This window comes from Nannospalax galili, unplaced genomic scaffold, assembly GCF_000622305.1.
Source record: "Nannospalax galili isolate Female #2095 unplaced genomic scaffold, S.galili_v1.0 scaffold1345, whole genome shotgun sequence".
In the NCBI taxonomy this organism is placed as follows: domain Eukaryota; kingdom Metazoa; phylum Chordata; class Mammalia; order Rodentia; family Spalacidae; genus Nannospalax; species Nannospalax galili.
The window spans coordinates 312,404-325,040 of NW_008353213.1; the positions used below are offsets into that span (position 1 = coordinate 312,404).

Sequence of the window (12,637 nt, forward strand, 5' to 3'; positions counted from 1 at the left end):
AATTTGGAGATCATGTTTGTAGAAATCTCTCAAGAAAATCATGCAACAAATCCCAACACAGATCATTTATAATCATTCCAGGACAGTTTTTTTCCTCTTTATCAGCAAAGTGGACAAAACTGACACTTATTATTACTTTGTGGATCCTGGATATCTCAGTGTTACAAAAGCTTTCATAAATCTTTAACTCCAGATACACCACGGACAATGAATGAGGCAGGCAGCTCTAGGCTTTACTGCCACTCCTCTGAGGTGTTTGATTTTTCACATAGAGAAACACTCTCAATTTTATTACTATTCATTTTATAGGTAAAGGTATTAGACTAGCACTTCATATGAAAAATAGCAAAGCATAATGAAGTCACTAAATGAATCTATGTAGTAAATTATTCATAATAAATGGTAATATGAATTCATAGGAAAGTTATATTCACTACGGCCTGAGAACTACTAAATTTTCAAAACTGACACAGTGTAAATTTAAGCAATGATCACAGTAATCCAAAAACAATTTTTTTTTGTATTGCAGTAAGTGATAAGTTGAAAGCTGAACTTGGAAGGCAGGTTTAGGGTTGTGCTGTATTTTCCTTATATTAGATTAAATATAGTAATTTGTCTCTAGGCTGATTTTACTTTTCTTTTAAGGTTTTATTTAGAAACTATGGGTGCTGTTGGTGTTTGAACAGTCATTCTTTCAACAGAAATAGAAATTATTTATTTAACCTCTCTATTCATATACTGAAACAGATATTCATTTCTCTACCACAGAAGGCAAGAACTTAACCTGATATTTGTTATTCCATTCTAAAGCACATACTTTAAGTATTCTCCTTTCAAATAAGTAGTTAATACTTCTAACAGAGAAAGCCATTGTTTGATCAATTCTCCCATGAAAACTCACTCTATCATCCTATCTTACACTTGCATACATCTTTTCTCACCTATTACTATATAGATGTAACATCAGATACCACTCTGTGGGTATCAACATATTTCCGTCATTGCACAGGTATGTTTCTCAAATTCTTTGATTGGGATTATTATACAGGCAACCCCTTACTTTACGTATGTTGAGCTCAGGAGCCAGGAATGGAGGGTGGGTAAGACCAGGATATAAAGAAGATTCCTGAAGCCACTAACAAATGAGAGTTTTAACTAGATGAGGGCACAGAGGGCTGTGGGCAGGCATTTGCTATGTGAGCACACACATGTCCTTGATTCCATTGATTATATACAGGAAATCTTAGAAAGTTGGCTTCTTGACAAAACTGATTATGCAACAGATTATATCACTGTTTCCTTTTGGGGTCCTCTTGTACCAAGTGTCAGCCATTTTGGGCAGATTCTTACCCCTGTAGATGTCTAGCATTAGCCATTTTGACCCATGCTGGAAATCCAAGTCATTTTGTGAAACCTAAACAGGCCTTTGAAGCCTCAAATCCCTTCCCCCTTGATACCATTAATCTGTGTGAATGTCATTCCCTTTTACCCATAAGATCCAACAAGTATTTATACTTCCATTTGAGGAAATACTCTGAACTCCATGAATTTCCTTTAATTTAATTTGATTTTTATTTTATGTGTATGAGTGTTATGCCTACATGTAAATAAATGCACTCATGTCATGTAATGTCAGTGAAGGATAGAAGAGGTTGTCAGATGCCCTGAAACTGGAGTTACAGATTGTTGTTAGCTGCCATGTGTGTACTGGGTTTTGAACCTGAGTTTTCTGCAAGTATAGACAGTAGTCTTAAGTGCTGTGTCCTCTCTCCAGGGCCCCTCCATTAATTTTCAGTGCTATATTCTTCTCTGTTGATCTTGTTTAGCCCCGATTGTTCTAGGGACAGACACTGATAACTCTTACCTCTTAGGGCTGGAGAAGATTTAACAGTGACAGAATATAGAGATTTAAGGAACATTGTACACTGAGGACCATGAATGAACCCTTGTTAGTAGATGATTTCCACTCAAAAAGAGAATGGTTTAGGTTAAGGCTGGATTGAGAGCAGGAACTATAATATTGACTTGTCCAGGAGAAATAATGACAGATGTGTATAAACATAAGGAGAGCTAGAAGGAAAGTCATTCTCATCACGTGGGAAGGGAGGAAATTCCTAATTTGGATGGCTGTTGTGGTAGTATTGAGGCTCCCTCTCCTTATAAATCTTGGCCCTGGAGTCGTTTTATGAGTTGAGTGCCAGAGTTGGCTACACCTCCAAACTGTGTAATAGGACCTGAAAGATGACTCAACAGTTAAGGGCACTTGCTACCAAACCAGTAACACAGGTTTGATCTCCAGGACTCCCTTGTTTGAGGGAGAATACTGACTCCATCCAGCAAATTGTCATTGGACCAACACAGGCAAACACACACATGCACAATAAATAAACAAATTAATAAATAAATGTAATAATAAAAATGCCTCCCTGTTTGCTATGTCTATAATCTCTAGGAAATATTCCATTATGAAGTGTTCAAGTAATTGGATAAGAACACACACACACACACACACACACACACATATATATATATGTATATATATATATGTAGATGTCTACATGTGTTTGTCTGTATGTATGTTTTGTGTGTATGTGTGTTTTTGTTTGTGTATGCAAATATGGAAATATGGAAACAAGAAAAATGGCAGGATATCTATCAGTTTATAATGACCAGACATCAAAAGTTACTATTCACTATCAAGAGCAAAAATTTTTTTCCAATTTCCACTTGCATATAATAGGACTTCTGAATCTGCAGTAGTTATATAACTATATACAGAGTAGTGAAACTAGATTCCTATTTCTCACCCTGCACAAAACTTAACTCCAAATGTATCAAGGACTTCAACATAAAATCCAATATACTGAATCTCATAGAGCAGAAAGTATGGAGGTCACTAGATTTTAAGGACACAGGAATAAACTTTCCAGACATGTTCCTGATAGTGCTGGCATTAAAACCAACATATGACAAATAAAGTCTCATAAACTATAAATCTTTTGTACAGCAAAGTACAGCGTTATTGAACTGAAGAGTCAGCCTACGGAATGGGGGGAAAATTCAACGATACATCTGACTCAAGGTTTGTATCTAGATTATATGAAGAAACCAACAAAAAACAACACCGAGAAGAAAGTTGATTAACAATTATGACTAGGAACTGAACAAAATTTCTCAGAAAATAAAAATGTCAGAGAAAACTTTCAACATTTTTAGGCATTAGGGAATTCCAAATGAAAATTCATTTGATATTTCATCTAACCTCAGTCTGAATGACTAAGAGCCAAACAGTAAATGATACCAAATTTTGGTGAGGATGTGAGGAAAGAGCAGTACTTATTCACTGATGGTGGGAATGTACATATTATGGAAATCAGTGTGGAGAGTCCTCAGAAAGCTAAAAGTATATCTGCAATATGATCTAGGCATATGCTCAAACAACTCTCTATCCTAGAACAGAGATACTTGTCCATTGACTTTGGTAGATACGTTACTCAAAATAGCTTGTAAATGGAAGAAACCTAAGTGACCATCAACTGAAAATAAATAATGAATGTATGTTATATTTTCACAGTGGAATATTACTTATATGTTAAGGAAAAAATATGAAACTCACAGAAAAAATAATGAAACTGCAAAACAAATATCATCTGTGAGGTAACCCAGTCCCATAACTGTCACATGTCTCTGCTCTTAAGTGTATGCTACCTTTACCTCTTTAGATATGTGTGTTTCAATTAGGAAATCCATAGAGTTCAGTATAACAGGAAAAGGTCATGGGAAGGGAGGTAGAATAAAGTGACATAATGGGGGAAATGGGAATAGTGTCATAGGAAAGGTTTAATGACAAGGTACTAAGTAGACAGATGACAGATGATAGAGAATGTGTGTGTAATGAAAGCACGAATGTCAAGGAGGTAATGTATCACCTTTTGATTGGATTTAAGATCTGCTTCAAGGATGAGGACCACAGTTGGCACTGTTATTATGGCCAGGAACCTGTGGATGGGCAGGTCACAGGCCACAGGACAGAAGTGTTATTGGTTATTCTGATGAGTAATCAAAGTATTAAACCAGCTCCTAATGAGTTATTGTTGTATTCACAGACTTGAGCCTCCCTCAACAACAAGCTGAATTCTGTTCTACAAAAATACAAATAGGAGTGAAGAAGCTTTGAAAAAAGTCATTGTTGGTGCTTTCTATCTTCATGGACATGGTGCATGACAGCATCGCATCACTTGATAAGGTATTCTGTATGGGAAAGGAGAGACCTGATGTCAGTCCACTCAAAACAGGTTCAGATGATTTCCTGCTCAATGAATGAAAGACCCAGAAATTTCATGTGTCCTTTTTTTGGCACATTACAAAACCATACAAATATTTATCTCATGCTAAGGAAAAAAAAGTAGTGATTTTTAATTTATTTTAGAATTTATAGTGAGTTTTTATTTTTCTTGCTTACACATATACTAATTATAAAAGTGCTGGAAGTTATTCTATAGCATATTTACTTCATTTTATGGATGGCTAATGAAGTGTCCCCTAAAAAGTTAATGTGTGAGAGTTTTGATGCCCCATTGTTAGCTCCCACCACTTAGCAATGACTGGTTCATGACGGCTCTGACACAGTAAAGGACGTATCCATTGTGGATGCATAAATTCACGACATTATGGTATATGCTGGAAAGCAGAAGACCCAGGCTGGGTTTGAAGAAGTAGGTCACCTAGGGTATGCCTTTGAAAAATAATCTCTCTCTCTCTCTCTGTCTCTCTCTCTCTCCCTCTCTCTTCTCTCTGTCTCTCTCTGTCTGTCTCTCTGCCTCTCTCTCTCTGTCTCTGTCTCTGTCTCTCTCTCTCTCTCACCCTCTGCTGCCACCCATTTGGCACTCTCCTTCTCATCATGACCATCAGTCACTCCCGGACTTAAAACTTTGGCCACTGGGCAGCACGAGCCTCGATGACTGTTGAGTGTCTGGCACGGCTGAAACGTCTGGGAATGTGAGACAAAATTAATCTTTACTTCTTTAGGTTGACCAGACTCCAAAGGATAGACCCACAGCCAAGAACATTTGACAATACAGGTTATACTAGAAAGACCTTTAAAAAGAAAATAACAACAGAGGACACAAAGTTGGGGATGGAGTAGTAATGTGCTGTTGAAGAGGGGGGAGAGGGTCTGAATGGGAGCAAAATATCTCATTGATATTTTCAAATTACTAGTCATATTTTTAAAATATATTGTATATATGAAACCCATACTCTGTGCAATGAATGCACATTTATAAGGACACAGTAATACTTATATTAGAAAAAATGGATCAAAAGTTCCCCAACTGGAGAGTAAGGAATACCTGCAGGAGCTATAAAGCCAAGAGACAGATTCTGTTTCACAGCTTCCAAATGGAAATGAAATGTGAATGAAGATTTTGACTTCAGCCCATTGAGTAGGTCTGGACTCCAAAATTATATAAAAATAATTCCTCACATTGAAGCCACAATATTTGTGGGGAATTGCTAAAGAAAAATAAAACCAAACCAGAGTTTTTATTGTATTTTTCTTTAAGGATCTTTCACATTAAAAAAAAAAATCTAGAAGAGTGTGTGTATTCTATTAAATTTCTCCTGAGCTCTGCAAACTTTCTGATAAAGATGTGAGGTACAGCTTCCCAGGCAAAGGGAGTATGTGTGCACGTCCAGGACTGTGTGGGGTAGAAAAAGCTGGTGGCACTTTGAGTGGAGTTTTGTGTTCGAGTGTGGAGCACTATGGGAGGAACTCATGATAATGCAGCCAGTAGTACACTGTCAGTCTTCAGCCTGGACAGTGATGATTGTGAGACTGAAATCTGTCCCAGACCTACTGCCTGTGAAGCAATCAGGGAACCCAGAGTTCTGTGTGGATGCCCAGGAGATCACCAGTTTAGGAGTCTGTCCTGGTTTCTGCTAGTACCAGGCCTAGTAGTTTGCAGTCAATGGTGACCCTCTGTTGTGCTGACACAGCCAGAGAGCAAGGAGACTGGTCACAATGATGTACCTACAGGCACCTGAAATTAGGAAGAAACAATAAGCACTAAACATATATAGAGGGACTTTGTAATAGAAATATTGAAAATTGTCAATTAAAGAGTCCTATAAAACAGCAATATGGTAGGTTTTGTATTGTGTTCATATGGCAAATAGTCATTATACCACAGCACATCCTATCATTATCTCTATCTCTTTAACAATATTATTCTGAAGAGATTGTAACAGCTTTAATTTTCTCAACAGACATCCAGAGCAGCAGGGACATGAAGACTTAGGTCTGTGGCACCACCTTGCTGTATCTGTGTTTCTGATGCAGCTCAGTTGTCATTGCAAAAGCCTGGTTTATGAAATCTGAGTACCTGGGCTGGGCCAGGAGGGGCCTATCCAAAGCAGTCAGCAAAATAAAGGCAGATTGCCTTGCCAATGGAGAGTGAGAGTATCTGGTATGAATCAACAGCCAGAAATATAGTCATAGAATGTGGAAATAATGACTGGAAAGGAAGTTAACATAGAGGATCAAAGATGAGCTTAGAGCTATGAAACTACAAATCATTAAATCTTCCAATAATAAGAATATGTTGAATGTGTGACACATTTCAGTGTCCTTCTTTATATAGAAATAATAGGACAGTCTCAAACAAAAATCCTGGAGAAATAATAAAATAAGCAAGAACAAAGGAAAGAAACAAATATAGGGAAAAGTGAGAAGAAGAAAGACGTGAAAGAAGGATGGAGGGAGGGAGGAGAGTAAGGAAAAATGAGCGTAGCAGGGAGGTAAAAAGGGAAAAGAATTGGAAGGACAAACCAGGCAGCAACATTGGACCAATTTTTCTCAGTTCCTAGGCCACTCAACCTAAGACCAACGATCAGTACTTCAAACATCTGAGTTCCAGTTTCTGGGCTATGAATAGACAGGGTCAAAGAGTCAAAGAGGCCTAGAGGAACCCTGGAGGATCCCCATTTGATACTATTTTGAGAGGGGCTAGAAACACAGCTCTTAACAATATTGACAACAAAAAAGCAAATAAATAAAAATACTGGAATCTATTTCCAAACCTACTGGAAAACAAAAGAGGTCTATAAAGTAATTTGTAGAACGGAGGAATATATATATATATATATGCAATATTTATAAATATATATTTATATATAAATATAGTAAATATACGAAGTTTAACCCACTGCCTAGTTTTCATAGTGCTATAAAGTACTATGCATGCTCCTATAAAAAAGTAATCATTAACCTACCCAACTCTGATCTCTGTGAGCTATAAAAATGACTAGCCTGGCAAGACATGCACACTGGTGCAATAGTGGCTTAGATACTATGGGAATAGCCAACCACCATTTGATTGGATTTAAAGTCCATTCCACAAGATAAAATCTATACCTGTACCCATGATTGGAGCAAGAACCTGTGACTTATCAGGTCAGAGCCAATAGGGGAGAACCTACTATTATTATTTTGCTAAATTCACATAGTATTAAAATGACTCCTAAAGACATATCATTACATCCATAGATTAATGCATCTCTCTACCCTCATCATATTAGCTTTTCTTCCAATAGATGATTAAAAAAGAGACCTAAAACTGGCCAACATGCAGAAAATAAGAGACTGCAGAATCTTCAGCCTTAACTGTGACATCTATATCAATCCCCTCCCAAGGCTCATAGATCATTGCAGAAGTGGGGATGGACATATTGTAAGAGTCAGAGGCAGTGGATAACTATAATGTAACAGTGTTTTCTGGACACAAGAGGGCTGTCTCACATATGAACACCCAGAGACTGTGAGAGTATCACAAGACTGAAGCCAGGCAAAATATCAATATGGAGAGGGAGGTGGCTATTGCATAGCTAGTTCCAAAAAACAAAGGGACTCATATTAGTCCAATTATTTAATTACAAATCACATGTACAATATCTCTACCTGAGTCCAAGCATATAGCTATAGTCCAAGCACAAGAAGCAGTGCCAGACAGGAGAAATCTTCCTTTGAGCTGTTAGTTAGGGTGTTCCAAGAGACCTCCAAAAGTACACAAGCTATTGCCACAGCCCTTGATTGCCTCACAGAATTTGATTGTCAGACCCTACTGCTGAAGACAGAACACACTTCAGACACAGGATTTGGAGCCATGGACCTGGAAGTGAACCATCAGCCATTTCCTCTCAAGGATAGCTCTCACAGCTTTGGAGAGCACTGTGAAGGTGCCAAAGAAGAACATCAATTGATGGTCCAACAGCAGCTTCAAGACTAAAGAACCACTCCAATGGCTAGCACAGCATACAGCATTGGTGCAGTAGTGGCAGTTTATCTTGGGGGTAATCAACAGCTACCTACTTGGAATAAAATCCCACTCATTAGGAGAAAACTCAAATGTGCTCAAATGTGTAAACATTTGTACTGTAAACATAACCAAATACACACTGCAAGAGTGGTCATAGACAAAACCCACACAATGTCACATCCCTACAATAATGTAATTTGTTACCATATGCAAAATATATATCCTTATATTTACAGACAAATATTCCAGTCATCACTCATCAAAGAAGCTTCTTTTGGCCCAGACAATTACTAAGTACCACAACTGGTCACACACGGACATTATCTATGATTGCTCAGGCCTAAGCAACAAATCTACAAGGTAACCTCTACACCTAATGCTCATAGAGGATAAAACAGGGTAAAGAGATCTCTAATGAACCTCTCAATTCTCATTAATGTGTCCCTCAGACAACAAAGGCCCAGGAACAAATGGCCAAAGCCCAGAGATTAAAAGTCTGCAGAATTCTGGTTCTTGGGCAGGACTCCTATACTAAACTTCACCCACCCAGGGTTCAGGGACCATTTCTGAGGGGGCAGAAAGTTTGTAAGAGCCAGGGAAGAGGTGCATGACCATATGGAAATTGAGTCCTACAAGCTCCTGGGACCCTGCTTATATGCATCAATAGCAAAGTTGTCAGGGTGCACAAGTCCTATGCAAACTCAAGCAGACAAAAACCCAGCATAGAACTGGGGAAATGGACAGCAGACCCCAATATTAATTGAAGAAATATTTGCAACTGATTACTGCTAGGTGAGGAAGAGCTGATCTTCCTAAAGCAAGGGATTCTAGATAAGCTGACTAGACCTCAGTAGATGAACTTGCACTGAGGAGTGTCTGGGGACACTAACTTGACAAACAGGTCTTAACACAAATGACAGAATGTGTGAATTCCAGTGGGAGGGCTATGGGAAAATACCAGTGGGGACAGGATGTAAAAATGATCAAGACTGATTGAGATGTACTGTATGAAATACAAAACAATTCAATATAAACAAATTTAAAAAAACATTGATGATTCATGTTAGTAAAGTGGGGGTGGGAATTGCAAGGCCTGCTGAGTCAATGACAATTAAAGACCATACTGGTTCTTTTTCAGTGCTCTGCCACTCATTGTCTATTCATTAAATAATATGTTGGCTGTTAGAAAGTGGGTATCCTGGCTTTTTGACTATATTTGCAGTGATTTTTACGTTCTCTAGTTAGTTCCAGGATATGTAAAGTTCCAACACCACCTGGAATTCAAGTTCTGAGGAATGAATCTACTAAACAGGTCTTCAGCATTTATTTGCTTTTCTTTATGGATGTTCATAAAGTATTTCATTCTTCAGTTAGACTCTAGATTGACATGAAAGATCAACAATTTTCATATGTGAATTTTTCATTAAATAATCCTTTATTAAATTGAAAGAGCTCCTGACCAATGGCTAAAATCTATGTAAAAGTGACTCAAGAGAAATCTTTCCTCCTTTGGTAGTTTTACTATGATGATGGATCACAGTAATGAAAAGTGACTTAAAATTTTATTTAGAGCAGTGTAAAATCAGAGACAGATCAATGAAACAAAATGGTTGGGAAAAAATGTTAGAATCGGGACACTTTGTTCTGTGGGATTTAAGAGCATGGAGATATTTATCTTCATGTCTAACATAGACTTCACACCACATAACTCCATCCTGTAGGCATCTAGATGTTGTGACTTAGAAAACAGAATAGTTACATGCATAATCTCTCTTACTAGGACTTATAGGTTAAGAGAAAGTAGGCAGTTTTTTAATATATTTTTTCTGTCTTTCTTTTTTTCCTTTCATTTCTCTTCCTTTGCCTTTTCCTTCATGTCTTAAAAGTTCTGCCTTGTCATCTAAAAATATAATTTTTATGCATTAATATAGAAGAATTGGCAAAAATTGATACTAGAGATAGTCTTCAAGGATATTCAATTGTCTTTTGTCCTAAACTGAGTAGCTTCAGAGGTGGGGAAGGTTAAAAAAATCCTGAATCAGAGAGGATTTGAAGATGAGTAGTAATGGACTTTGAGCAGATATACTACCAGAATCTTTGAAACAGTAAAAAGTTTATTTGTATCATTAAACACAAAGAAAATGCCTCTTAGTTATTCCAGCTGTGTAGAAGGTGCTTGTGTCTGTACGCAACACTTCTGTCATAATCTGTTGACAGCTACCCTACGGGGATTGCATTTCAGAGTACATTGAGCATGTGAACAGTGTCCTCACCCATCCCACTACTCTGGACAATCACTCTGAGCACACAGTATCATGACACTGATGGGGGAACACCATATGAATCAATTCTAGCTACAGAAAATGTTGGGCTTCTACATTCATTCCTGTACACTTCTCCGTTCATCTTGCCTGATCTCCACTGACCTAATCACAACCATAGAGATCTGCATTCTCTTAGGTGCCAGGGCATATGTGATGAGGACAGAATATGCCAGTGAGCACATAACATTGAAAAACTGAATGGCACTTATTATAGTGAACCACCTTTTCAGAAGATAATAGTGGTTTATGTTAAGCTGGGAGAGATGCAGGAACAATAATTTGAGGGACTGAAGGAAAAGCAGCAATGATACAGTATAATTACAAGCAGAGCTAGGAGGGCGATTCATACTCAAGCAATGGGAAGTATGAAAATTCCTGACCTTGAGTGGTTTTGATGGAAGTTATTAGGAAGTAAACTGATAATTTCAGGAACAAATTCGGCTTAGCTGGAGATGACAGGTGCACCTGTTTAGTAATTTTTTTTCAATCACACTCAAACAGGAACAATAATGTAGAGCATATAGCAAGTATTTTGTGATTAATAAAATTCATAGGCACCAAAGAAAGAAGTGAATAAGTTTCCATCAAATTTCTATGATTACTTCAGAAGGACTCCCACTGTTCTTAATGTAAATATAGTAGAAAATCATATATAGGAATTGTTAAATAAAATCTCACTATTCATGGGATTCTTGATTGTATTTATCTTTGACTCACGTAGACAAACATGTTCTCTCAAGACTAACTTTTGTTGTCACTGTCTATCTTGGACACCTGTGGAACCGTTGGCCTTGGTTGAGTCTCTGAGATGAAATCAATGAAATCCTGCAGCTGTATCAAACCCTGCCAGTCCCCTCTCATTTGCATGTGCTGAAGACACAGCCCACTGCACTAAGGATTTATAATATTCTGTTCATGTACTGAGAAGGAGTTAATCTCACTGAGGTCACACCATGGACATGAGGGCCCCCTCTCAACTCCTGGGGCTTCTACTGCTGTGGTTTTCAGGTATGGAAAGGCAGCACTGGGGAACTTTGCTGGCCAGAGTGGTCAGTGCCGGGTGACTTTTTAAGAAAGGCACCATGCAACATGGTTATTCAGTGTATATTTTTTTGCATTTCTTATCTTAGGTGTGAGATGTGACATCCTAATGACTCAGTCTCCATCCTTACTGTCTGTATCTCTGGGAGACAGAGTCACCATCAACTGCAAGGCCAGTGAGAACATTAATAGTTGGTTAGCTTGGTATCAGCAGAAACCAGGGGAAGCTCCTAAACTCCTGATCTACCTGGCATCCAAACTGAAAACTGGGATCCCATCAAGGTTCAGTGGCAGTGGATCTGGTACAGATTTCACTCTCACCATCAGCAGCGTGGAACCTGAAGACATTGCCACTTACTACTGTCACCAGTATACTAGTACCCTTCCCACAGTGATTCAAGTCATAGCACAAACCTCACAGGGAAACAGATGTGTGTGGCTTCGCTGCCCAGCTGCTCCTGTTGGTATGTGCAACTGTACCCTATCCAGGTGAAGTTACTTGTCAATGTTTACTGGAAAGTTTTAGTAGAAGGGGTCAGAGGGGCTGCTCTATATCCCACTTCTCATTCCTTTTTTTCAGTCCCAGAAGCACAGACAAGACTATGCCTCCCCAGGATTAATAAAGAATTCATTTCATGACATGGAAGGTGCTTGGGTTTAACTTACTAGGAATTAAATTTCCATTTCAAAAACAGGAGGCAGTGTAGTTATTGGAATTGTTTTAAATGTCCTAATGAAGTTAATAGGAATTTAAACTAGTGTCATTATCTCTAGCAATTATTAGGAAGATTGATGGCAGGAAGGGGAGATCTTTGGTCTTTCCATCTACTTTAAGTTATAAACGGCCTCTGATGCTTTCAGCCTCAGACATGTTTTGGAACCCTGGGGTTAGGTTCCAGATGCTCTAAGTTGCCTGTGGCTCCTTAACTGCTGGTTCTCCTCAACTGTCTCCATGCA

At 38.2% G+C, this 12,637-nt stretch overlaps 1 gene segment (V, D, J or C); it reads left to right on the top strand.

Annotated features, from left to right (window-relative positions):
* The first annotated feature begins 11,585 nt into the window (after nucleotides 1–11,585).
* Nucleotides 11,586–12,173, top strand: LOC103747917. The segment is given in 2 exon segments: nucleotides 11,586–11,647; nucleotides 11,770–12,173. Coding segments are annotated over 2 exon segments (459 nt in total).
* Nucleotides 12,174–12,637: the final 464 nt, after the last annotated feature.